General features: G+C 43.3%; 2 protein-coding genes across 8 annotated transcripts in view; one reads left to right on the forward strand and one right to left on the reverse strand.

Annotated features, from left to right (window-relative positions):
- LOC134854597 (protein Hook homolog 3-like) overlaps window positions 1-27,586 on the forward strand; it is a 377,820-nt gene that overhangs the window by 168,858 nt on the left and 181,376 nt on the right. The window lies entirely within an intron of this gene.
- On the reverse strand, window positions 1,678-8,052 carry LOC134853943 (far upstream element-binding protein 3-like). 2 transcript variants are annotated; one of them, XR_010164385.1, is made up of 5 exons: window positions 6,522-8,052; window positions 6,221-6,366; window positions 3,620-3,895; window positions 2,452-3,272; window positions 1,678-2,166 (listed from the first exon to the last, which is right to left on the reverse strand). XR_010164385.1 is itself a non-coding variant. In XM_063869944.1 (4 exons), exons 1-3 carry the CDS (start codon window positions 8,035-8,037, stop codon window positions 3,647-3,649), a joined length of 1,911 nt encoding a protein of 636 aa, XP_063726014.1. In that variant the 5' UTR covers window positions 8,038-8,052; the 3' UTR covers window positions 1,678-2,166; window positions 3,620-3,646. The 2 variants fall into 2 exon arrangements, 1 of the variants encoding a protein (XP_063726014.1); XM_063869944.1 differs by lacking the exon at window positions 2,452-3,272.

Consider the following 27,586-nt stretch of genomic DNA (forward strand, 5'->3'; position numbering starts at 1 on the left):
ATTTGCACACTTAGTTCATTGGCTTAACCACTAACCGACTGCTGCTTATTAACGCTACTTTACCCGTTATTCAGCACTTCATCATTGTTGCTCATATCATGGAAAACCCTTAATGTTCCCGACTGAATTTTAACATTACTGACAGGGGTGGCAGTTTGTTGCTTCTTAAAATTTTTGAAAAGTTTGACGTTGGTTAATTTTGACAAAGAAAAAAATTTGAGCTCATTATTCCTCCCGATTTGACGACTTTCAATCCTATTTTAACAAAACGAAGGCAGATGAAATCTTTTCAATTTGGAATTTGGAATCATGGCACGAATATCTTTTACTTGCTATAACAAAGGGCAAGTTAAAACCATCGGGAGAAAACAAAAAAACATCGATTTACAAAATTTCCGTCATTTTATCCGAAAAAGGTACTAGATGATCCTGAAACTGACACAGAGCCAAAGCAGCAACTCACAAAGAGGCAGCAAATTTGCATCAAATGCCGCTTGCATTGCTAAAAACACAGACCACGTTTCAAGAAGAAAAAAAACATCGTGTAACGATTGAAAAGTTTGACGTTGGTTAATTTTGACAAAGAAAATAATTTGAGCTCATTATTCCTCCCGATTTGACGAGGAAATAAAGCCGAAAACTCTCTGGTTGAAATGTGGAAGCAAGAAAAAAGTGAATATGAATTTTATAACAGTAGTGTTATATGAATTCATATTCATATTTTTATGAGTATAAACAAAAATAGGATAAGCCATAAGCGAATTTAATGATCTTATAAAGGAAATTTTAAAAAAACGATGAAAAAAATTGAAAAAAAAAAATATTTTGATGGAATTCATGTTTGCCGGAGAAGTTTTTCTGGCCTAAAGTTCGAATTATCATATACCAAACGTTAATCAATTGCAGTACTCGCTCGAAAATAGACGAAAAATCAAAATCTCAAACCGGTTTTTCTCAACAGTAGGAGACATTTTTGGAATCTTTTTAATGCCGTTCGAATCACGACTAGAAGGGCTTGAATATGATTTATGAATCGTTTCTGTCCGATGATTATTTGTGGTACCCGATTTTGCGTGGAAAAAAAAATTGAAAAAAAACTCAAAAAATTAACCCGACACAAAGTTCCTCCCCATTTTCAATGGTCGGAACAAAAAGAACTAAGCTGATCGCAAAAAAATTGAGAAAAACAAAAATAGTTTTCGAACAAAAACCTCAAAAGACTACGATTTGTGATTTTGCACCTACCGTCAAAGGGACCTTTTACGGTACCACTGAGTCTTAACCACTGGGTCATGCTGCTTTGGTTTTTACTTCTTTCTTGCATACCTTTTTTTTCATGCAGGCAGTGAAGAATTGCATGTTGCTGAAGTAAATACAATGTCTGAATAACTCGTAAACTGTGCAGAAAATTTGTTCTAAAATGTGCGACTTGCATTGAAAAAAAAATTGGTCTTATAACACTACTTTCACAAGCTCGCTTGTGTCAACAAATGACAACCAAAAATTGTATCTTAGGTTGTCAACTAACCTTATAACACAAGCGTTGCAGGCGCACTAAGTTATATCACGGTCACTTTAAAATATAGCAAAAACAGAATCTTAAGCTGCTACAGATGATAGACCACCCATAAATATGAAATAGCTAAAATTAGGAATACCCAATGTGAAAAAATGCGATGAAAAATAAACTTTGAATTGCTATGCAAAGATTACAACAACAACTTTTTCAAAACCACTCAAACAATAATTGAACATGCTCGTGTCTCTTTCATTTTTTTAAAATAATATTCAATTATAAGAGCTTTTCTTGTAGATCAGATAGGGATTGGAAGTTAACAAGAAAAGTCCCTTTAAATTAAGATACACTGATACACAATAACGTAAAACATCCATTTAAATACGCCCCGAAAAAAATACACCCAAAACTTTATCGCTAACAAATCAGAAATTAGTTATGAAAAATAAGATCTCTGCTGAACATCGAATAGCAATCTGATTTCATAAACGCAGTTTGAAGTAAGTTTTGAGTTTGTTGAAGAGCTGAAACGTTGTTTTCTGTATGTATTTTTTTCAGTCGATTTGGCCATCTTGTTTTGATTTCTCGCTGCCGACTATCAATTCCGCTCAGAATAGAATTGATGACTGTTTCTTTTTTGCAAACCGAATCTAAACAAAGCTAATAACGTCAATCCGAGCAATTTTAAATGAACACCCAGATTGAGCCAAAATACATTGCGTTTCAAAAAATTCACGCTCTTTCTTTCTACTCCAGAGCTTTTTTTGTATGAGAGCACATTCTACAATAGATATTTTGTTTCTTTAGAAAATTCAACAAATGTTTTTTCGCTTTCTTAAACAAAAGAACATTTGATTAGTTGCTGTCATTTTGGGCTGAATTATCAGCCCTCAGATTTACGAATCTTGTTAGAATCTCTCGCTTGTATTACTTACGCAATGCAATGTGACGATACACTCCCATTTTCTCGCAGATTTCCTTCCCGATATTTTATCAAATCAAATTTCAAAAAATCAACCAAATTTTTAATAAATCAAAAACAATTTAAAACTAACGCTAGCTAATTTATGCATCAAAATTCCAAAACAATTTCAATTCAGGCCATCAAAATAAACTTATGAATCATACTTATTTTGAAATAAAATATTTAGTAATAAAATAATCAGCTCAAAAATATCTATTTACAGGCTGAGAAACCAACACGTTTTTTCATCAAATTTTAATAACACGCCATAGAATTCATCATTTAAAATATCAATCTAAACGTTTAAATGCTGATCAAAATGAGTGATTCATAATTAGTAAACTTTATTAAATAAAATAGAATAATTTTCATGGCCATCACTTAACGCAAGATAGTAAAAGTTGAAAAAGAGAAAATTTAAATTTTAAATCGGCATCTCGAAAGAGTTTGTACAACAACTTTGACAGAAACAGTTTTTTTTAACCCAAATTATGTGAACTATCAAGAAAACAAACCTAAAGAAAATTTAGCGAGCGTAACGTACAAATATGTTTAAAAGTACTATGTACAGATAAATCGTATCTATCAAAGAGAAAAACAGCAACTCATGATGCTCAAGATCAAAACTCTCCAAACTAATTCATATTCAAATCGATTTAATCCAATCCAAATCGATAGCATTCACGGATAAAAAACCCAAATCGCAATATTTATCTACAATTCACAATTTCCTCGAGTTTCGCAACAGTTTCCGTTAAGATTACTTCCATGAAGACTTCGGTCAGAGGCGCCCTGTAAAACGTGTCACGGTTATTTTTCGATAAGTATTTTCTTATGTCACTTTTATAGACCTGGCACAATTTCTACCAATCCAGCAAGGGCATTTATATTACTTAAGCCTCTGAGCCAAATAAAAAATATTTTGAGCTAGTTGTTTATGTTTTTCAAAACTTTTTTGTCAGTCCAAACAAAAATTCAAATTGGCATCAATTCATCTCGCCCAATTAAAACTGTAAATACTGAACCAAAGCTGGAAAACGAAACCAAATCGAGCAGAATCATTCTTTTTTAAGTGAACTCGGCTCTTTTAAAACAGACAACTAAGTCTTGAATCGAATAAAAACATACTAGGGTCAAACCTATCATATCAAAAAAATAGTGTGAAGTTATTGCTGCTGCATCTGCTGGTAGAACCGCTGCCACTGCTCCATGGCTTCCATCGGGTTCTGAGACCCGGAACTCGAGGGTTGTCCAGCCGATGTTCCGGCGCTTCCACTGGGCATTGACCAGTTAGGCTGACTGCCCCCACCCGGCATCGAAGGAGCCCCGGAACCCCCCGCTGGATTGCCACCTGATGACGCTCCACTTCCGCCCATCATGCTCTTCATGTAATTCATCCACATCTCAATCTGCTCCTGATTGAAACATTTGAAAAGCTACAAATTGCAACAACAGAACAAACAGATAAAATTGAAGCTTAATCATCTTTACAGTTCTTCATAACACCCCGTTTCATGGAAACACAAGTCTTCAATTATTGGTATCAGAAAAACTTCAGCATGATTTACAGTAAAAAATAACAGGCGGCGAAGCGGAGCTTCGTACCATTTGCGATACATCAAAAACATAACGGGAAAAAGCCACGTAGTCGAAAACCAATTTCGGAACAACGTCGATAACTAGGTCCATCAAAGTTTCCACTGTCTCGAAGAAAAAAATCAACTTGAGGTAAAAGTTTTGAGAAACAGTCGCTAGCAGTAAAAAGCATCTATGCATCGGTATTTAAGAAGACGAAAATTGCGTAGACGCCCTTTGAGCCGAAAAAATTGGCCAATGAGAACTTCGAGCAATAAAATACACCCCGCACACATAATATTGAAAAATTGACAACAGAAGGTTGAAAAAGTGTAAAAGAACAAAGAAATCGAAAAAAATGGATTGGAAATGAGTCAAGTCAAAGCTAATCAAATTTGCAAAGATACCTAAGTTCAATCATAAATGTATTAATATGTATGGTGCTGGTGCACTTCTGTAGTTATTGGGACAATTAAAGACTTTCCTTGAAAAAAAAACGATAAACAAAACCATCAAGACCTATGAAAATGAAAATCACTTCGTTCTCAAACTTAAAAAATACTTTCTTCTTGCAACGGTACAATTTGAAGCGACTAAGCCGATATAAAAATAGAGTAAAACTTTAAAGCCGACTAAACAGTTTGAGGGAAAGACAAAAAGCCCTGAATGTTCCGACTGCCTTTTGAGGTTTATGGAGCGGTATAACAAAAAAAATGTAATAAAATAAAATGAATTTTTTTTCAAAAATTTCAAATTTTTTTAATGAAAAACATCCCCCAGACGCCATATAAAGTACAAAAGGATAGATTTCGCTCCTTGTAACAAATCAATTAGGGCAAATACGCTTCCTTCAACCAATTTGGAACGATTTCTAAGACGGATTAAATATCCGCTTACGCGTTAATAGCGCTAAATATATCGCGCGTTAATTGTCCCAAATTGGCCAAAATGGCAATCATTAAACCCCCATAACTTTACGAAAAATGGTCACAGGTGAAACATATTTTCAAACTTAAGCTCAGGACAACAATAGCTTTCGAATGATATAAAAAAATTTCGTCAAAAATGGCTAGTTTAAAAGTCGAAATTGAAGAAAAAAACCCACCCCGAGCACAAATATTCCTTTACTTTCGTATCGAACGTCGGAACAAAAATATTGACTTCTTGTAAAAAAATTCAAGATTCGAGAAAAAAAATGGCCTTAGAGCTGTTTGAATTTCCAGGACAATTTAAGATGGACACTTTTTCGATAAAATTAATTCAATGAGACAACTGAATCAAAAGGTGAATATTTTTATTTCGCTGGAAATCTGATTAATAAAATCCATTTTCGAAATTAGAAGTCGATCACGTTTACACTTTCGCTAATCTATGTATTTACACTTTCGTGGATTTTGCCTTGCTTTTAACAAAGGCAATTACTGAAGTTAACAATAAATCGAAACTCAAACCGCGAAACTATAATTGAGAAAAAAATTCGACTCATAAAGATAACTTTTTTTACGTCCCGAATCTGGAGATTGAGAGCCTTGCGTGCTCGCATCTGCGCCTTTATCTCCATTCAATTTATAAACACTAGCTACAAATAAACAGATGCTACATATTTGCTTCTGCTATACAGCAAAAGTGCCATCAAATAATCACTTTTTTTTTAGTTGGTTGGAAAAATACTGATTCGCCACAGAACACTAAGCCTGCTAGCTCGCTTGTGCAACGCAAAGGCGAATCGAAGCTACGCATCACTTGCCATACAAAAAAGCACGTAGCATTACAAGCTAACAAATAGTCAGGGAGATGGAAATAACCAAGTTGAAATAAAACTTGAAAAAATCAACTTTTTTGGAAATACGAAACATTCAATCTCAGACAAACAGACAAGAGATACAACCACTAGCATTAGGACATTTTTTAGTATGTTCGAAGCCAACTAAGCCAACAACACGTAGTTAGACGCCAATTACAAATGTGTAAGGAAATTTGTTTACGGGAAAAAAGTCTAGTTCCCGATTACAAAACACTTGCTCTCGCAAATGTAATAACGGAAATTAAATGCAAACACGCTCCAAATAGGTCTGAGAAATCACCATTTCAGAATTAAATAATTCTTACAAATTTGTAAGAAAAGTTGTTAAATGGAAAAAAATATATGATTCACTAATGAGTACCTTCGAGTAGTTCTGTCCACTTTGCTGCCCCATCTGTTCCATGTATTTCTTCATGTAGTCCATGTACTGATTCATGTAGTCTGGTTGACCTGCTGCCTGCTTCTGGAAGCTCTGCATCCACTGAGACCACTGCTCGTACGGGTTACCTGAAATTTACATCAGGTAACCTACGACAAAAAAATCTACAATTTTGCAGTTTGAAAATTAATTTGTTTTTATACACCCGTTTAGAATTATGAATCTCTCATATGGTCCTAGAAAAACCCCGATTCTGGGTTTGATTTAGTCTGTAATGCAATACCTCCTGATCCTCCTGCTCCACCTGGCATCATCATATTCTGCGGTGGCATTCCTCCCGCTGCAGGGTTCATCCATCCGGCAGCCGGATTTCCAGAATTCGGCATCATGCCTCCGGGAGCTCCTCCGGGATACCCTCCACCCATCGCTCCCATTTGCTGCATCGGATCCATGCCTCCTCCTTGCTGTCCCATCATACCCATATACTGCATCTGGTTCTGCGGCATCATCTGTTGCCCCATCATTTGATGATTGCCTCCACCTTGTTGATTCTGCTGCATGAACTCTTGCTGAGACATAAATCTCTGATGTTTCGGAACTTCTCCTACAATCTGCTTAATCAGATGCTGCGCCTTAGCAGTCTGGTACTGATTTCCCGAAATCTTGAAGATCCTCACTCGGTCACTGCTGGTGTTCGCTTTTGCATGACGGTCTAACTCAATATTCGCACCACTTTGCATCTTTAGAAGACGTATAACTTCTCCATTCTTGCCAATAACAAGACCAGCTTTAGAAGCAGGAACAGACATCTGAACGACTGTTTGAGAATTATCCATTGGTGCACTATATTGATTGGCCAGTTGATCGCCGTGATCGTGATGACCACCATGGTGATGATGACCACCTCCATCTTTCTTTCCCTCCATTGACGCAACCATTTCCAGAATCTTCTGTGCACAATTCTGGTAATTATCCGGATCACCCAAAATTTGACATATCTTTGTACCAGGGTCTTGGGATGGTATGTCCGGTTTGAACTGAATCCTTACGTTATAATCATCTTGCATCTTTTTGATGGTAGCGCCTCCATTCCCAATAATTAACCCAACTGCTGCTTTGGGCACAGGGATCTCAACATACGGAGGAGCTCCACCAGAGCCTTGATTTATCAAATCCAGAACTAATGTTCGCGCTTTCTGCACTGCCTCCTTGGTTCCGGTGATTTTCAATGGCTTGTCAATGCCATTATTTTGGTTAGTCTCTTGTATTAAATACATTTTTGCATTGCTTTCCGCCATCAATTGTTTGATAGTTGCTCCTTGAGATCCGATTATCAGGCCAGCTTTTGCAGCTGGAATAACTACATCAATTGTTTCAACGTCATTGGCCTCACCTTCTCCGCCGCCATGCTGATCGATTAGAGCTTGAATCCTGTTTCTAACTTCATTGATATTTTCCTGCAAGCCAGTCAAAGTGACCGCTCTTGGTTTACCGTAACTATTAGGTGCAACCTCAATTTTAGTTGATGTTTCATTCTGTAAGGCCATTATGTGCTGGCCACTTGCTCCAATCAACAGACCAACCATATGATCCGGAACAAAAAGAGTTTCTGTGATGGCGGTCTCGGGGATGACGATAGACGGCGCAACACGGAAAGAGCCATCGAAAACTTTTTTCATTGGTGGTACAATTCCTGCCATTTCTTCGAACTTTCTCTTTACACCATGCTCTTCGGAAACTTTAGTGGCAATAGGTCGAGGAGGTCCTGGTACGTGCGGAGTATTGTTCAAAAACGGCATCAGACAGTCAAAATAAGCCCTGAAATATTATCAAACTTACAACAACGATAGTACAGAATGATCTGAACGCAAGTACAGAATGCAAGTGGCAGGCGCAGAATGCAAGTAGCACAGAATGATCCGACACAGAGGCGAAGCTGAGCTTTGCACCATTAGCGATACAAAAGAAAAATGTTTTTAAAAAATCGAAAAGATCGAAAGAAAAAAATAGATCTATTAAAGGACTAACAACAACAACAAAACTTTTATTTATATCGGATAATACATCCAATACATGTTTACAAATTTAAGTGTACACTCCTCTTAAAACTCTCGAAGGGAAAATACAGAGTTGTTTTTCCAATTTAGTCTTAATTGAAAAAAAAAATAATATTTTTATTATTTTTTAATGCTAAAGTTACGTTTCCCAAATTAAATTTGATTTAAATGAAAAAAAAAAAAAAAAAATTTAGTCTTCATAACTCCAGCGTTTCTGGGTCGCAGCGTATCCGCGGCATAATCCGTTCTGCGTGGTAGGAGATGATATAGCTGATGCAGATACCCGGTGTAACATTCGCCCGGAAGATACATATCGACGGATAACAAAACTAAGTCTTAAGACGACTGGCTAGCGTCTAAACAGAGCTTTGCATGTTTTTCACCGTCTCTACCAAGCCAGTACTTTTCGGTGGTCTTTCTTACATCAGGCTGACAAAAACGTTACTGTTCTCCGGCTTCGACCAGAACGCTCAAATTAACTGAATTACATGCAAAATTAGTGAGCTCATGGCTGGGTCTCTGTATCCCCAGACCACGAGGTCACTCCTAAAAACAGGGCTGCTACTTATCATATTACTATTGTTTTTGTTCAGTAGATAAAAATCATCATCTCCATCGAAGATGGATCAACCCTTTCCCCCCAACTCCTAGCACCTCATCCTTGTCAAAACTAATCAAAATATCAGTTAAATTCAAGTCAGGACATGACAGGATGCTAAAATTCAATACAAGTTCATAAAAGTTCCCGTCCCGAGACCCTTCCGGATTCTTGAATCCGGCGAATCAAGCTCCTTAACCTCAGGTTCACGCTAACTCGGAGGGCTGGTTTTTACCCTTCACCGTTGTTCGCAACGGCCTTGCAACTATTGTAACAGCACAATAGTTGCAACTCGGAACGTCCTCTGCTGTTCGGTAGTTCGTTGTTGTTTTTTAGTCTCGATTTTCGTACTGTTCGTAATCGCAGATAAAGTTGTTCTGTTTCTTTCTGCTATTTTAGCCAAAATGGCCGTTTTAACATTTCTCAGAAATGTTACGTCATCACTTCGAAAATTTAAAATTTAGAATTCCAGAATCTTCTAGCCTTCACCGTTTGGCCAATCATTCAAATAACGTCCTTATCCGTTCTAAATCGCCAATCCGGAAGGTTCACTGCTAAAATCCTGAATTCTACAGAGACTGCATTTTGGCCATTCTGGTCGAATGTCACATACTCCCCGGACAGTCCGGTCAATGTCCTCATTGAATCGCGCAATGTTCTAAATGGTTACAGTGTCATCGAACAGAATTTACAAAATGCACGAAATTACTTTTACCTACGTCACATCGACTCACTGCAGAATATAAATGGCATCATACTACATCACTATAGCCTTCAAATTCTTTCATTAATCTGCACATTGAGGATATGACTTAAGATAAAACATATTTTCTGACTTCCAGTGTCAATGTCCCGATTGAAACTTTTTCTCCTAAATTTAAAAGGTGTTGGCTTGCAGGACAGTCCTGCCAACCAACAAGCTAAAATTATCCTACTATGCTCCTTCCCTTCGGAAATCTTGCTTGTCTATTGTCCTGAATATTAAAACCAAGAGACCTTGTGGTTAGAAAGAACAATGCAACAACTTCCCTCCTCAAGAAGTTACTCAAGTTTTTCATGTCACCACAAAGTTATCAGTCTTCCTAAGTGATTAAAAACAATCATGCAGGCTGGAATATTTAAATATACTCTTCCCTCAAGCCTTTCTAAATAAATAATAAGTGAGTGTCTCTAAAGCCACTTCAACTAAAACCAAAATGCAAATTTATAAATGCAACAATTTCCAAACTCAACTTAAATGTTTCAGTTTTCAATTACAACTTGGTTGCTTGGTTTCTCACTTGAGTTTTTCACACACATAAAACAATTCTGAGTTTTAACTTTTCTTCATCATCCCTTTGTTCTCTTCTTTTTTCGTCGTTTAGAAGTTCTAAAACTTCTAAATTCTTCTAATTTTCTTTCTTGCTGCCTCTTGTTTTCTCGACCATTCGTCAATGCTCCATTTCCTCCTCCTGTGACACTGACTCCGCACTCTCGGTTTCCGTGTCTTGTAGCACGTCATTGACTATCCTGACGCTGTTGGAAGCCGTCCTCCAACACTTCTGCTCTTCCACCCTCTGTTTACAGCAAGGTAGGGGATCCACGTTTGATTCTCTGTTTCTACAGAAGCTGTTGTGGAGACACAACGTCACGTTTCTCTCCAAATCTTCTTTCAGCATCTCTGCCTTCTCATTTCCACTACGCTCGCTCGTCCTGGAAATTCTTTTCACAGCGGTGGTCACTGCATTCCGATGGGTCACGAAAGCTCGCTTGAAAGCTCCTGCCCCAATGTCCAGTTGATATTCACTGTATACTCTGCCATGCTTCGACATATGCTTTTTCGCATACTCGTACAACCATGCAGTCATGTTAGCTCTGAACCATGGCATCAATCGTTTTCTTGCCCATATCTTCTTCACTTCCATCGGAATGTTTAGAACTTTGCACATTGTCTCAAAAAGATCTAAATCTTTTAGACAATCTAATTTCCGCAATTGTTCTCTCGTCGGTGCCTCCTGTCTATTATTTTCTCTCACATGAGCTTCCAGCCATTGTATCGCCATCATAACTCCCACTATCACTATTGTTATGGGCTGTGATGAATCTGGTAAACCCATGGAGAGCAGCTCTCCAGAGTCCCAGATCAACACCAGATTACTACGCTTGGGATACCACCAGGTCTGCAGCAAGCAGTGGCAAGGAAACTCGTCATGTGTCAACATGATGCTCCTCCAATTCCGTTTTCCCGAAGCTTCCAGCAATGGCTCCACTTCCATCATCACTCGGTGGATCTCATCATTCTCATCTACTGCATTGTAATCTGTGACAGTTGATCCTCTCTGTTTCTGTTTTTCAAAGTCACTGAAGTTCCCGCTCACATATCCCATGAACTTCTTTCCTAGTATTGACTCCAACTCCTCTTTGGTTCTTTCTGGAACTGCTGAGAAAATCTTACACAGTAACTCGTAAGACTTTTCAGACATTCTTGCCAACCTCACGCACTTCGGCACTGAAAAGGCTTGATCCACAATCGTTCTTGTACTCTTCACATCCACAGCTACGAAATGTACAGGATACTTGCTCTTGCACATTGGAGCCAACATTGAACCCACCAAATATCGTGCTCCTGATGGTCTACAATAAGTTTCGCTGTGTCTGATGTTCATCTCCGTTTCGATTGCTTCCCTCCATTTTCCTATATACTTCTGCTCAGTCTGCAGAACTCCTGGGAATACTTCTACGCTGATGGCTGTGACCATCTCATGTTTCTGTTCTAGATTCAATAGTGATTCTAAAGAACCAAACATGCTGTAGAATCCTAGTGCTGTCACCAGATTCACATCGGTTCCTCCATGGCAATCTGCTATCAGTTCCGTTTCCGTTCTTGCTTTCATCACTACATTTCCAAACAATACCGTCAACTGCTTGTGTTGTTTCTCCAGGGTTTTCACACAGTCTAGACTTCCACAAACGTGACCCTCTAGTCCACAGACTTCCGCCAGACAGCTACCAGGTTTGACCCAGTCTTCTGGTCCCCAGCCAGGCAACTCCACTCTATCTTCTCCGTTGCTCTTAGAGGCTGTTATCATCACATTATATATGATGTTGAGGTCACGCAGGTTACAGTCCGCATTCAGTTCCCTCTGTATGTCCTGTGTCGCCCGTAATATTGAGTCAGCGTTGGGACTAGGACACCACGATGGCTTCATCAATTCCCACACTGCCATCAAGCTCGTTCTCAGTAATTCATCTGATAATCCCAACCCAAATTCCACTCTCTTGTCGGATTTTGGTACTGAAGGTGCAGTCACCTCTTCTTCCAAGACCAATCCCAATTTGGCCTGTGGATTGTTAACGCTCTTAGTCGTCACAATTCTGGACGTCCAGAATCTTAGTAACACCGCCTGCTCATAATCAAAGAAGCAATCACGTATGTCTTCACTCAGGAAAGGATTGTATGCTATCCCTATAATCCCGGACACATAGCTATATGACTTCTTCTTGATCGGTCCACAGTATTCACTGGATTTTGGCAATGCTCCCATAGATTCTTTAGTGAGCCTCAACTCCTTGTTTGAGAATCTCCTGATCTCGTCTATCTTTTTCATGGGTTCCAATTCTTCAGGTTCTTTCATGTTCACCCTCATCGGTTTACTTTGCTGCATATCCAGCATTGCTAGCAAGAACATGGCTTTCGTTCGCTCATCGTCTTCCTTCAACATTTTAACACAAGTGCTTAATGCAGGTACTGAAATCTGCTCTATCAGGAATCGAATGAAACAGAGAGCGTCTCTCCGCTTTGCACACGCTACTGCTGCTCCCTCCTGGACTATCAGATCCCTCAGATTCGTCATAAGGAAAACTTTTTCCTCCTTTGATCTCTTCCTTTCTTCTGAATCATATTCTTCGCGAGTCAGTCCCATCATGCACCAGGCGAGCCTGAGTTGTAATTCCGTCCTTACGTAAGGTACTGCCACGAGAGCATGTATTCTTGGCGTAGTCCTCATTTCCTCTTCGAAATACCTCAATACTACTGCTTTCCATGGAAGGCTCACCAACTGCTCGATCGTCTCCGCCTGTATGTCAGACGACGCCAAAGTTCCGTACGCCTTCTGCTTGAGGGTGGTGCCTTGCAACATTGTTTCCAGATAACCCTCCATGGCTTTTTCCTCTTCCAGGGCCATTACATACCCTCTAGCCGAGTTCCGGTATTCCAACATCTCCATGTATCCACCGGTGGGTTCATCTATCGACACTGTCTCAGACACTGTCAGTCTGTTGTATTCCACTGGTGTTAGTTGTCCTGCAACACTTCCCTTTCCATGATTCATGGGAGATGGCTTGAAGTCCCTCATTTTACTCTCTCCACATTGACTGAGTATTTCCATTTCTAAAGTCGCTCCAGTCAGAGTGCGGTCACTCCTTTTGGATTTATAACCGGTTGACTTTATCCCCGCCATGAGAATGGGTGGCACCATCGCTATATCAGTTAATATTCTATCTGTGCCAGACAATTGATAATCACCTTGCCCCAAATCCATGACTTCCTCGACTCGTTTTCTTTTCGCTGAGTTACCAGCTTTCATCGATATTTCCGAATCCACTTTCGTCTTTCCAATCCTCCTCGGCATCACTCTGCTGCCTAACTTCATTTTCATCGCATTGATTTTATCAATCACCATTTTCGATCGCATCGTTCCTCTCCTGGTCCTTGACAGGTACACCACCTCTCCTTCATTGTCCTGCGGTGTCATCTTGATGGGAGAATTCGCTTCACTCTCATCAGTGGCTGAGTCGATCAATAACTCACTCAGTCTCCCTTCACACTCATCAAGCTTGTCAAGTACTTCTCTCATCAAGGGTTGATTGAGACCTGTTTTGAGAATGGACTGGGTCCCATAGCTCTGAATCACAGTCCAGACTTCTTCCATGAACGCCACTCTGTCCAGCTTACATCCCGTCCTACTCTCGTGGTCTCGGTGATGTACTTCCCATTCTTCTTCGGGTAGCGTTCCCAAGAAAGGTACTCTGGCTGAGGCCTCTATTCTTCTCCTCCGAGGTGATTCCATGAGGATTCTCTGATCGTTATTTCTTGTATTGCCAGGAGAGCTGCTCTCCGGCAAATTCCGTTTCATTTCCTCAAAGGCTGACGGAGGTTCCAGTATCGAGATGCTTTCATCCGCTGGCTCAGTCGTTTCCAACGTGTCTGCATTATTCTCAAGATCACTGAAGATATTGAAATCCAGGCTGGATGTTCCTCCTGTCGATGCCCTGTCGTCTTCCCCACCAGCTTGATCTTGTTGCATGGGTTCTTCCGTCTGACGGTTTCCACCCCGTCCGTCATCTCCTTCTGACTTGTCCCCATTCGAGTTCGATGGTCCTTGTTTGTCATCATCAGCTTCTTCCTGGAATCTCGGTATGAGCAATGTACCGGCTGATTTATCTTCCTCTTCTCCATGGACCACTTTGGTTTCTTCGCAGCCGAAGGGTGCTAGGAAAATTCTCGTCTGCAATATTCCCGCAACTTTCATCTCTTTTCTCACACTGGTCAGGATTACTGAGGCTTCAGGCAATTCAGTCCTGCCTCTCATCCTCATTGGAGCTAAGCCTAGTCCCCTCCATTCCTCATCAAATCCTTCAGGCTTGGGAGTAGCGGCGTTGCTTATTCGCCTTCTCGTCGCTTGATCCGTGTACGCAAATCGTGTGTACTGTAACACGGCGGCATTTCTCCCCACGAAGTATGGATCCATCGTCGCCGAGAAATTCCCTACTCTCCTTTCATTGGTTTCGAATGCTCTCAACCTAGGAGTTTGTACTACGGAGACTGCTCCGAGCAACATCCTTCTTATCAGAGGGAATTCAGGGATTGCTTCGGGTAGCTTCTTGTAATCGCCCCAATCCTTCGTCTCTTCTCTCACCTTGTGATACGCTGCTGTGAGACGAGGCACTCTGGTCATTTCGCCATTCGTTTTGTCATAGGGCCTCAGATTCCAAAGCTTTGGAAACACCTCGATGTGCCCTCTTTCTACTTCTCCCATGCGGTCACAGAAGTGATCGTCAAAATTGACGACTGTCATCTCTGGCTCCGATATTTTCGCAAATAACAGATCTTCACTCATGAGCTCTCGCAATGCGTGCTGCTCACACCAGTTCAGTGTACTACCGTCCACTGCCGATATGAGGTTCAGGTGCAACACCGACCTCCTATATGCTTCCACTTTAACGTCAGGGAACGCAAAGGTGACTGCTGGTCCATAGATCACTGTCACGAACTCCGTGACTCCTCTGATCAGCGCCAAGGGATCGATTCTCATAGCTAAGCTCAAATCTGTTAACAGCGGCATGCCTCCAACATGTCGTCTAACATCTTCCTCTCTTTCAATTGTCTCGTCTTCTCCGGTTCCAAAGCGATTTTGCTGCAAGAGATACTGGATAAGAGTGTGTCTCAGGTCTCTTATTTTGTTCCACGAGTCTGTGGACTTCTTCATATCCAGATTCCTCACTCTCTCTTTCATCTGCTCTGGACAACGTGCCAGTTTCATCAGTCCTCCCAAGTTTCCGTGGGTTATTGCGATCAATGTCAGAAGTCCATCTAGTCGCAGGTTCTGTATTCCATCCGTAAGCAGTATCACCGGTCCTTTCACGAAATTCTCCGCCCCAAATGTCACGAACAGGGCTATTAATTCCACTATCGATACTTTCACTACCGCTTGGAGGAATTCCTTTATCAAGTAGTGCGAGACTTTCGGGTAGACTTTTGCCAAGAAGGACGCGGTCCATCCGGCTCCCAACCCTTCTAGCATGCTGTCTGTCCTTTCAAATCCCTCCTGTCCTTTCACTTCCTGGGTCCAGAAGGTTTCCAGAGTAATCTGACACATTCTGTTCACGAACTCAGCTGTCTTTTCTCCGGCATTTTCCGCCAGGTTCACCTCCTTCAACAAGTAGGCGTGTATCTTAGTGATCATTACTGGGCCTTGCTGAAAAGCATCTGCACCCAATGCCGCTACTCTCGGATTCAGGTGTAGCCACTGGTTTGCTTCCGGCTTGGTTCTCAGCACCATCGCTTCCAGATGAGCTCTCGTCTCCAGTGAATTCTTTCTTCTCGTGTCTTCACTCGCCACTTCCATTGCTCGGAACCACAAGTCGTTGGACATCGCCGTGATCACTCGATGGTCGTCATCTATTCCTGGTTTCAGTTTGAGTTGCCGACTGAAGTTGGACAGTTCCAACCCCAGCACTTCGTCCAACACCAACATGTGTAGCGCGTGGTCCTTGAACCCTCTCATCGCGTTTGAGATATCTGACCATACTGCCGGCAGTTCAGCCTTAAGTGGCCTCAAGTTCTCCATTTCTATCATGCGATTCGGGGCTGATATGATCACATCATATTTTCCCTCCGAAAGTAAGGCTACCATTGCATACACAAATTTCAGTCCATCCGGGAGATATGCATATCCCGGAGACAACGCAAATACTACTCTCAATGTCACTTTGTTGAATGATCCCTCCTTTGTCGCGTCTACCACTTCACCCATTGACTCCAGGATGTCTTTTATCGCGGGCCATACTGCGTTTTCTGCTGTTGCAGGATCTCTGAGCCTGCTCAGAAAACCTCTACTGTGTAGATGGTCATTGATGCCAGCAAACACAATCGTTATCGGGTTCATCTCTGTCTGCCTCTGTACCCCTATAGCCAATGACACTGATTGCAATAGGTCTAGGTCAACTGCGGCCAGCATTATGACGTCCGGCCAAAACAAAGACTTGGAGGTGTACACGAACTCTGAATTCGCTACTACCATGATTTTGGCCTTTCTCATCTCTGCTTTGTCGTAGGCGGCGAAGATGGTCTCATCTTTCTTTATCGCTGTCAATCCGCCATATCTCTGGGCATCACCATCTTGGTTCACTAGTTTTGGGTACACTCTCTCCTTCACATGACCAGGTGGTGTCGTCAATTGCCTAAATATCTTCACGTGTTGTCCAATCGGCGCTCTCGCCGTCAGGAATCTTCCTGGCCTTTCTTCACGATTCCTCTCATCATGGTTCAATCTCACATCTTGCAACGGTCTTGCATTCACAGGCCCTATTGTGTTGTTGGAGGGCAGTCCCTCCAAGTCGGCAAATCTCAAGGCCGTCGTGGAGCTGAAATTTATGCTAGCGGCTATCAACCAGTCTACGCCGGTTATCGAGTACAATCTGCTGACGGATAGCGTCGCTCCATTCAGCATCCTCCTTGCATCTTCGATGAAGCTCACTCTCTGTAGGTCCAGCTTCATTAGTTCTTCTTTGTATATATGCCAAGGAGACGGTATGGATCGCGACCACATCAATGAGCCTCTGCTCGGTCTTTCCTCTCGACTGGTACTCGTCGTCTCCGATCTAGTGTCCGATCTAGATGTGCCGGCTACTTCTTCGATTGGTTGGTTGACAGGTCCTATCCTTCTCCTAGGATGAATTGTTCTCCTCATCGGTGCCTCTCCCAACCGATCCTGTACATCTGTTCTTCGACCTGGTTCACTGGAGCTTTGTTGCCGGTAATTTATGGCGGCTGGGACCGTACCCAAGCGTGTTTTCAGGTTAGGAGGCACAAAGGTGGTGATCACCGTATCACTCACCGTTCCCTCTTCCTTCAGCACTCCTGTGTCAAAGAGTTCTGCTTCCAGCTTATCCAACCGTTCTTGGAAGACTCGATTCAACCAAGCTTGTCCTTCGACACTGTCGAAGTGGATGCCATCTGTGGTCAGTCTGGCTTGATCCATGGCTCTCAATTCATGTTCAATGTCCATGAGGATCATTCTTCCGGCATTTCTATTTGCTAGGTTTCTCAAGATGTTGTTCCATCTCATGACTCCCTCGTTGTGCCTTCTTCCTGATACTGTCAGGCTTCTTGTGTTCATTGGCACAGTGCAAACGGTCAGTACCGCGCAACTGAACTTCTGCCAGAGAGTAGTAAACAAACACACCATCATTGCTTCCCACAGTGCTTCTTGCTCATCTGATCCTCTGGAGATGTCATTCGTCCCAACTAAGATCATCACATTGGGTATCTTCCCTGGATTCATCAGCTCCACCATGCGATATAATTGGGCAATCGTCGCGCCTCCAAAGGCCATCACCGTGGTGACCCATGAGGTCCTCAAATTCGACAGCACTCTGACTAAGCTGTCTCCCAATATCAGGTGAGATGTCCCAAGTGGTGGTTGCTGCAGGTTCACAGCCGGGCTCCAGGTAGCTCGATTGAAGCAGGCTCTCGGATCTGTCTCCGGAACTCCCGTGAAATTATACTTTAATTGATTATTCTTCTGCACGTCCATTACACGAGACACTTTCTTCGCTGGCATCTTCCTTACTTTTCTCTCTGTGATCTTCGAACTCCCCCTGAGTGGCGTCACGTCACTTATCCCTTGTCTGATTATTGCCTGGGAGAGTTGTACTCTGCCCGTATCGTCAATCGTTCCATAGGGTGCAGTCACCCCGGAACCTGGTGCATTCTTGTTAGCGACCAATCGTCCAGCGGTCTCTATCAGTTTTCTCACTGTCTGTTCTACGACGGGATTACCCAAGGTGTCACTAGGATCCGGGATTGTTACTCGGTTCGTCTCTGCTGGAAGCCGTGTCTCCGTTGTTTGACTCATTTCTCGAGGTGTCAAGAGCTCCATCGGGGACTGCCCACGAGGAATATCCCTTGCAGGTATCACTTTCTCAATGGACGTCGTCAACGCCACCTGCTCCGATCGCTCTTTGTATTCCTGCCTTAAGCGTTCGATCTCTTGACCCTGCTTTTTGTTGCAGTCTTCAAACAACTTTCTCCACATGTCCCGGTCTTCCTCCATCGCCAGCATGGTCTTCGTCATATCGTTTAACTCCTTCTTCGTACTTCTCAACTGATCGTTCATCTCGTCCAGATCTTGTATGGTTTGGTTCGTCTGAACCTTCTGTGTTACTTTCGCCCCTTTTGGTGGCACAGCTGCTCTCAGTGGTGAACCAGACGAGGTCGCCTCGCTGTTCATCTCCCGATGCATTCTCGTCAGCCCAGGTTTGGGCTTGGAGGGCATTGGCATCTCACCTGGTTGGTAAGTCCTAGAACTTCCCAACCCAGGCTCATTCGCCAAGTCACTCCCTGAGAGAGCCCCGTTTCTCCACCTCATCACTCTCATGTTCGGGCGGTCTAGTACTCCTCTTTCTCCATATGCTGCCATCAACAGGACTTCCGTGGGGCGGTCCCCACGGTTGTCGTGCCCCAAGATGTTAATCAGGGCGGTCAGCAACATGACCACCTCTGGGTCCTCCAGAGCGAAGTCTCGTTCGATCAGCCGACGATAGATCGCATCTACCATCGGTCCTACATATGCCTCTGCCAGGTCCATCAATTCATCCAGGTTGAAATTGTCCATACTGTTCTTTCCAAGTTTGATTTGATTTCGATTTCAAGTTTTGACTCAAGTGAGCAATTAAATGATCAATCAGGATCTAGAAAAGAAATCACGAATGTCACACCTGTCAATTTCACCTTAACATACATCGTTAAAATTTGCTTAAAGACAGTTCAGATAAAAAGATATTTATCCTAAAATTTATTAAAATCAATTGGTCTCTAAAATTTTGGAATTCGACCTAAGATTGGACAGTCCAAACTTTGGATCTATTCCCAAGATCGTCTTTTAGTTTTTCATGGTCACTAACCCCTACTTGCCCATGATCTTAATAACCTAACACATAACATAACATAACGTAACATAACACACATATCACATATTACATGCAGCTTGGTCTTTGGCCTAACACCCTCTCGCACATCACTCAGCCTATACTTAAGTAATATTTCTTATGTAGATACACTTGTATGCTCGTATCAGAGAATATCACGTGTACAAGCGCGTACAATTCCCGAGGATGCAGTCTTCCTCTATTTGGATCGTACACTGGAAGCGAAAGCTGCTTCACGTCCATTTCCACAAGGAAGTCCCTCAGCCTCGTCAAAGACAAGACTAGGTTTTCTGGGTCCACGTGCTGCTTCTCTGTCGCCCTCGTTACCAAGAAGCATAAGTACTTTCCCGGTATCTGCGACACCGCCGGGGGTAAGGCTGCTACGCCCCCTATCCCTGGTCTTTGCTTCCAAAGGAATTCCACGTTTTTATATTCCCTCTTAAAATCTGCCGCTAGCGCCGTCCTAAAACTCATGTCTGCGGTGATAGCTACCGCACATGTTCTGTTTGTGAGTATGAAATCACTGTCTGTTAGTATTATGTTACTAGAATATTCATTTGGTAAATTAAAATATGACTCAACTACCCTGCCTATGTCAGGTTTCTTAGGTTCTTCACCTGTTTCTGCTTCTAAGTTTCCTGTTTCTCTTGCTATTCTCAATTTTTTTATTATCAAGTTTTCAGTGTGGGTAAGTCCTACCCCCACTGCCCGGACAAAAATATCCATCGGCGTCCCCGTCGATCGCATACCGGGTATTAAGTCAAGATTAGAAGCTGGAATGAGAAGTTGTCCTTCCTGGGCAGCCCAGGAAGGATCATCTCGTTCGGTCTTAATGTATTTCGCGCTTTCGCGATCTACGTCTTGAATCGTAACGCTGGTCTTTTCAGGGTCTGATGTCATTTCGTTCAGCCACTCTAAGACACGCAGGTTCGTCAGGTCTTGTTCATTTGACTGCTGTTGCTCATCACCGAACTCCACCTCGGGTTTCGACCAGTCGTCAACCCATTCATCGTTGTGATCATCGACTATGTCAATGTCCTGTGACACTGTTATTTCCTCTAAACCCACTACTTCCTCCACTATTTTCTTTAGATCTATCCTATCCACTACAAAGTCGTCACCGTAAGGATTGTATTTCTTTCTTAGTCTCGTCCCGTCTTTCTGACGAGTCTGCATCGTGAACGGAAGATCTGGTTCCATGTTCTTGGGAACCTCTGTCTGTTCGGAATCCTGCCAATCTTCCTCTGCGTAGGGCAAGGTTTCATCGTCCGCTTCGATCTGTTCGTTTGGATCCAGGTCCAATGGTGTATCCGTACCTTCCTCTACGACTTCGTTTCCATCGTTCTTCTCCCTGGTGCCTTTTTCATTGACCTCACAAGCAGGATCCATCATTAGATAATCCCCTTCTTCCATGTCTGCAGGTATACACCAGTCTTCTGTCGATGGATTGTGTGGCTTGATGTTCTCGTAGTGGGCGGCTCGGCCAGTACTCAGTCTATAAAAGCGTCCCTCTTGGTGCACCTCTGTAATCATGAAGGGTCCCCTCCACTTCTTCAGAAGCTTTTTTGTCCCTTTCGGTGGTATAACGTTCTGAAATACCCATACGTAGTCTCCCACCGAGTAAGCCTTTGCACCAGCTGCTTTCTTGTCGAATCTTTTCCTCTGCCTTGCCTGTGCCTGCTGAGTGTTTCGTCTACACAAGTCGTTCAACTCCTGTTGGCGTCTGATCACATCCCTCACGTAGACCTGTGGGGATGTTTTCTTTCCCTCATACTCTGGGTAGAAGAATGTCAAAGGTAAAGACTTCTCGTGTCCCGTCAGCATCATGTGTGGACTGACTCCAGTGGTGGAGTGTTGCGTGCTATTATAAGCTCCCATCACCTGTGGAAGGTATCTGTCCCAATCGGTCATGTACCTGGAACAATATACCCTCAGCATCGACACTAACGTCCTATACTGTCTTTCTACTAAGCCATTCGTCTGAGGGTGGTATGTCGTGGAGTGAGCCTGAGCGACTTGTGACCGTCTCATAAGCTCTTTCGTAATCTCGCCTACGAAAGCCGTTCCATTGTCCGATTGAAACGTCATTGGACATCCGTGTCTTGCTATCCACGTATTGATCAGGTGGTCGCATGTCTCTTCCGCCGAGGCAGTTATGCAGGGCACGGCCTCTGCATACTTCGTGAAGTGATCTATCATGACCAAGACTTGGTTGTAACCGCTGTCTGTCATGCATATCTTCTGATGATCTATCTGCACCACCTCGTTGAATTCAGACGACTCAATTGATTGTAAAGGAAATCGCAACTTCCTAGGATCCTTGACCTGTTGGCATGACAGACATGCTGTCACCCATTTCTCGCATGCCTTTTTCATCCCAGGCCACTCAAAGCGCTTCAGGATCCTCTGATACACTTTGTCGATCCCTTGATGGCCCATCTGATCATGCGACCTGAATAATAGTTCTGTCTGATAGAGTTGCGGCAACACTATCGCGTTATATTTGTATAAGACCTTGTCTTCTTCTCTTCTCCTGCAAGCCACGATCCCGTCCTTATTCAGATATAATCTCCCCTCCTTCTGCATGAAGTATTGTCTCAGGATCCTATAGCTGTCTTCTTTCAGGTCACCTTTGTCAGGTGCACCGTTTTCTATCCACCTTTTTAGGTTGCTTGTCATGCGATCATTTCTCTGCGCCCTTAGAAGGTCCGAGAGTCTGTATCTCGCCTTCAAGTACGTCTTCATGACTCTCATCTGACTGTTCAGCTCGTTGGGCTGATGTGTGTCTTCTTCCATCTTAACGCACCAAATCTTCGCCAACGGTTGTGTTTCTTGTTGAAACGGCTGAAGATCAGTCCTGACTACCTCTTTCTGCGGCAACAGGCTTATCGAACGTTTCGATACCGCTATCGTTTCTAAGTCATCCGCTGCGTTGTCAAAGACTCTTTCGCTTGGTATTAGGTAGCGATCACTGTCAGGATCCTGGTACACCTCTCTGTCCAGGTTTCTCGCCCGAGTTTCCACTAGTAGCGTGTGTATCGCCAGTTCTGACAGTTCTGATCCCGAGGTCGAATCCCTGTCTGAATAGGTGTTCATTCTCGAGCTTTCTGACTTATCATCCGTCGAAGGTGTTGTGCTGGAGACTGCACGCTCCTCCAGATCATGTCCGTATTTCCTTCGCATCCATCTGAACTCCCCGGACAAAACTTTGTTCTCTAGGTCCTGTTTCTCATCAGGAATTTTCTCGTCTATCTCGGACTCCCCGGACAAATTCACTTGTCCCGGGTGTTGATCTTGTGATTGCTGGTTTTTCTCCTCATCCTTCTCCCCGGACAAATAGTCTTGCAGCAGATTTTGTTCTACCTCTTCACCCTCTTTTTCCCGGTCTACAAAGGTGACGGTTTTCTTTCGCTTGCTGCTCCCCTGTTCTTTCCGTCCGTAAGAAGTACTGGTTAAAATCTCTTGGGGTATTGAGGATACTAGTTGCTGAACTATTGTCCTACAATCCCTCTTGTTCTCTTCGTGCTGTTGTCTGGACGGCATGATCTTCACTTTCTTACTGACTGTTAGCGATGCCACTGCTGCTGTCCACTCGGGGTCATCTCTGGTCACTTCTCTTTCTAACAATCCACCCAGTATCCGCATCACTTGTGGTGTAACTTGCACCGTTTTATCCAATAATGAGAGGCTGTTTATATTCATGCGAGAGAGTTCTTGCTGTACCAGGTTCGAGCGCAGCAACAAATCCAAGGGGACCGGGTCCTCCCTTGACAGGATCTTTATCTCGGCTGCTTTCTCTACAGGTAACTCAGGATGCCCCGGAATTGGATGTCCAGACTTATCCAACCATCTCGTTAAGGGAAGCGCTTCATAAGTTTCTTTGTCCAGAAACGAGAATCCCTCCTTTACTTCCGCCTGATTGGCCTGCTTCTGCTCCAATCTTTCATAGAACTCAGTTTTCTTGCTGAGACTGTCAGCATTCTGATGTTTATCACGCATCCTATGTTCGATTATCATATGGTAGCCATCCAATCTGACTATCCATCTACCAATATAACTCTGATCCATCGAGTAGGTCTTCAACCAGGATAACGCTCTGTTGTCCACGCGTAACTTGAAGGGAGGGCTCCCCAAGTATGCACGGTACTTTTCCACGAAGGTGACTACTGCAAACATTTCTGCTTTCGGTGCGCCATATTTCATCTCTGTGTCACTCAAGACCTTGCTGCCGTATGCAATGGGACGGAGGACTGTTCTTCCGTTCCATTCTTGCTCTTGATGCAATATTCCTGAGATGGCCACCACCGATGCGTCTGTGTCAAGAACATACATGCCCTTTTCTGTAGGCATGCCCAGCACTGGCGCTTCGCACAGTTCCCGCTTTATGTTCTCGAAAGCAACTTGTGCCTCATCGTTCCATTCGAACTTCTTCCCTTTGTTGCGCCTCAGCTTCTGCATCGGATACACCTTGTCCGCATATCCTTTAATGAATTCACGGTAGTAATTGGCAAACCCTAGGAAGCTCATGAGCTGTGTGTCCGTTCTAGGAGCTTTCCATGTCAGCACAGCCTCTACTGCTTCTGGATCTGGCCTCACACCATGCCGGTCCACCATTCTTCCCAGGTACTTGATCGAATCCCTAAGGATTTCACATTTCGATGGTTTGCATTTCAAGCCTGCTCTTTTCATACATCCGAAGACCTCATCGAGTCGATCAATGTGATCCTCCAGGGTTGGTGTCGCTATGACTACGTCATCCACGTAGCACATCAAGAGATTCCCGTACTTTTTGGTCACTCCTGTCAAAGCCTGAGCCATCAGCCTTTGAAAGGTTGCTGTTGCATTGTTCAAGCCGAAGGGCATCCTCTTCCACTGGTACAACCCCAATTCGCACGCGAATCCGGTTTTCTCCCTGTCCTTCTTTCGCAGAGGAACCTGCCAGAAGGCAGAACCTAAGTCCAATGTGGTGAAGAACTTTGCATCACCAAGTTTGGATAGGCTCTCGTCTATTCGTGGTATCGGGTACGCATCTTTAATCGTTACCGCGTTCAAGTAACGAAAGTCGCAACAAAATCTAAGCTGCCCCCCTTTCTTTTTCGCCATTACTACTCCGCAAGCCCATGGTGATTTCGAGGGTTCTATCATGTCGTATTCAAGCAACATTTCTATTTCCGCTCGGCACGCTTCCGATTTATGTGGCGTCATTCGCCTTGCGCCTTCCCTATGGGGAACGGCGCCCTCTTCTAGTTTGATTTCGTGTTCGACGAAATTACAGCAACCGATGTCCGCCTTATGTTTTGAAAATACTTCGGCGTTCCGATCTAGGAGGTCCCGCAATTTTTCAAAATCTCCCTCACCTATTTTTCCTTTTAAATGTTCTATTTCTGGCAAAACCGGTTTGTCAGAATCTAGTTCATATGACGAGGGGCGTTCCGGAAAATTCGAGCAGCTTGATAAGCCGTCGTCCGTTTCGGATTTCATTGAAAACAATTTACGAATAGATTTTAATTCATCAATCCTCTTTAAAATTTTATCTTTATTGGCATGATAAGGACAGTCTTTCACACTATATTTCTTCAAGTTTTGTGTCTCTTCATAGTCGGTCCTCATCGGCAATGCGTAACCAAGCTTCTTTCCACGCTGGATTGAAACCGTGGTGTCCAGTGTGTTCAACAACACACTGACACACAGTCCGTTTCGCGTTACCGAGAAGCTCCGGCCTAAAATCACCGAACTCTGACTATTTGGATTCGGTACTAAGCAAACCTGTTTACTATCACTTAACGAATTTAAATTTCTCATTCTAAAAATCGCTACTACAGCTTGTCCTGGTTGTAACTTTACTTTTCTATCCAAAAAAACTGGTACCTTATTTTCATCTGTTATTATCCTATTAACTGGTCTCTTAACATACTTTCGGTCCGGGTTTCTAATCCGTATTAGACCATTGTTCAAGTCAATCATCACGTCAAAATTCCTGACAAAATCTCTGTCCAAGATGAATTGGTCGGCATCGTCCAGATTCTCTACCACCAGGAAGCTCATCCAAAGGTTCCGTCCTCCCATGTGAAGGACTGTCACCGGTGTTCTTCCGGCTACGTAGATAGCTCCTCGATTTGCAGCGGCTAGTCGGAGATTCGTAGGAATCAGATCTTCCCGCGTGAAGCCCATTCTCTCCCAGGTTTTTATCGGCATCACACTCACCACCGCGCCTGTGTCCAGAAGCCCTGTGACTCCGATTTTTGTTCCGTTGGTGTCAAGCAGGTGTGCTGTCACATCTGCTTCATATCCAATATGTACCGCGTCTTGTTCCATCATGGCGTCATGGCCTATCCTGCGGACTTTGAGTTCCTTTTCACCCAAATAGATCTGCCCCATTTGGTCATCATCTGTTGTTATGTAAGTCCTGGTGTAGATGCTGATTCCATCCACGTTCAGCATTATTTGATACGGCCCATAGACCTCCAAGTAGCGTCCATGAAGTTTCTTCATGCGAGGGCCACCCGTCGTTAGTAGTGCTCGCACAGCTCTCGACTCAGTGCGTGGCTCCACCTGCCTCAGATAATCTGCATATGTGTCCAAATGCATTAAAGTGAACTCTGATGGTTCACTCAAATTTCTTATTACCTGGTGTCCAGCCACTGAGATTATCGACTGTATCTTCTTTCCCTGCGGCGCCATGCCGAACCTCTTACCGGAGATCACTTTAAGTTTCATATCTAAACTGCTTGGTGTTTTCGTCTCTTCGAACTCCGTTGCCTCGAAGGTATTCAGTTGCTCCTGAAGCTTTTCCTTTTCCAGTTCAAGTTTCACTTTTTGTTCGATCTCTTTCGTCACCAATTCCTGCTGTACTCTATTTAAAGCATCCTTTGCGGCTGCCTTATAATCGATCTTGAAGTCATCGGCCGCAGTTGCTGGTTCCGGTTCACGTGCTTCTTCTGTTACTGCTTGCATTTTCTTTGCCGCCAGCTCTTGAGGTTTGTCCTTCCTGCGTGCCTCTGCTTCGCTCAAAAGTCGAGCCTTGCTTGCTTTCACTCCTGACAAAGCTTCTTCATGCCTTGGATGCTTGATGTCTGCCACTGCATCCCAGAATTGCGGACAATCTGATTTAAAATGACCTTCCAAGTTACAAAAGAAACACCTCGGGCCAAATTTCGCAATTACTCCTCTCATGAAATCCTCATGATCCAACTCTGACGCATCTTCGTCCTCGAGGCTAAAGCCTATTGCTTTCATGCCTTGTTTGTAAGCTGGGCATGCTGACACATGATGGTCTGTTGAACTGCAATTAGCACAAGAACGTCTCTTGTCCATATCATCCCTCGGTTTGTACCAATTGTTCCCTTGGTTAGCTGGTCCGTTGTTAAAATTGCCATAATTGTTCTTGTAATATCCAGATCTCGAAGGAGGTTTCAACAAAAGATACTCTTTTGATTTGAGCCTCAACTCCTCCGGTGTTGGCGCATTAGTTGATAGTGGTGTGTAATGCGTTGCTAGCATCGTACGAAGTTCATCATTTTTCACACCATCGATGAATTTTGAGGCTACGGCCAGGTTCATCCTTCGGTTTGACTCATCCGGTTGGCTGCGTCTTCTCAGCATTTCCAAATCATCGAGAAACTTGTCTATTGTTTCATCTTCTCGTTGCCTCCGTTTCTCGAAGCGCATCATCGCCTGGTGCCCCTGCACCCCTGATCCGAAACGGTTTAACAAGATTTCGAAGATTTTCTCAGCAGTGTCACGTTGATACTGTTTCTTAGCCATGACACAGTTCAGGGCTGTCCCTTCTAAGTTGCTGGTGAGCGCGCTGCATTCCTGTCTCTCCGACAAGTCCTCTTCCTCGAAATGCAGCTTCATTACCTCTATCCAGGTATCAATGCAGCCATCAGATTCGTCCTTGTAGCATCTTGGCTTCTTAAAGACTCTTCTGGACTTTTCACTGCGTTCATTGGTTCTAGATAACCGCGTCAGGAATGTCTCCAAAGACCTGTTCAGGGGTTCAAA

The sequence above is a fragment of the Symsagittifera roscoffensis genome, chromosome 9 (assembly GCF_963678635.1).
Source record: "Symsagittifera roscoffensis chromosome 9, txSymRosc1.1, whole genome shotgun sequence".
NCBI lineage: Eukaryota > Metazoa > Xenacoelomorpha > Acoela > Convolutidae > Symsagittifera > Symsagittifera roscoffensis.

Excerpts from the sequence above, each read along its gene's own strand:
- LOC134853943 (XM_063869944.1), bottom strand. The coding sequence starts at position 8,037 with ATGCCGTTTTTGAACAATACTCCGCACGTACCAGGACCTCCTCGACCT. Across the intron at positions 6,367-6,521 it reads TGGAGCAGGAGGATCAGGAG|GTAACCCGTACGAGCAGTGG; the intron begins GTATTGCATTAC and ends TGTAAATTTCAG. Across the intron at positions 3,896-6,220 it reads GTGGACAGAACTACTCGAAG|GAGCAGATTGAGATGTGGAT; the intron begins GTACTCATTAGT and ends TGTTTCAATCAG.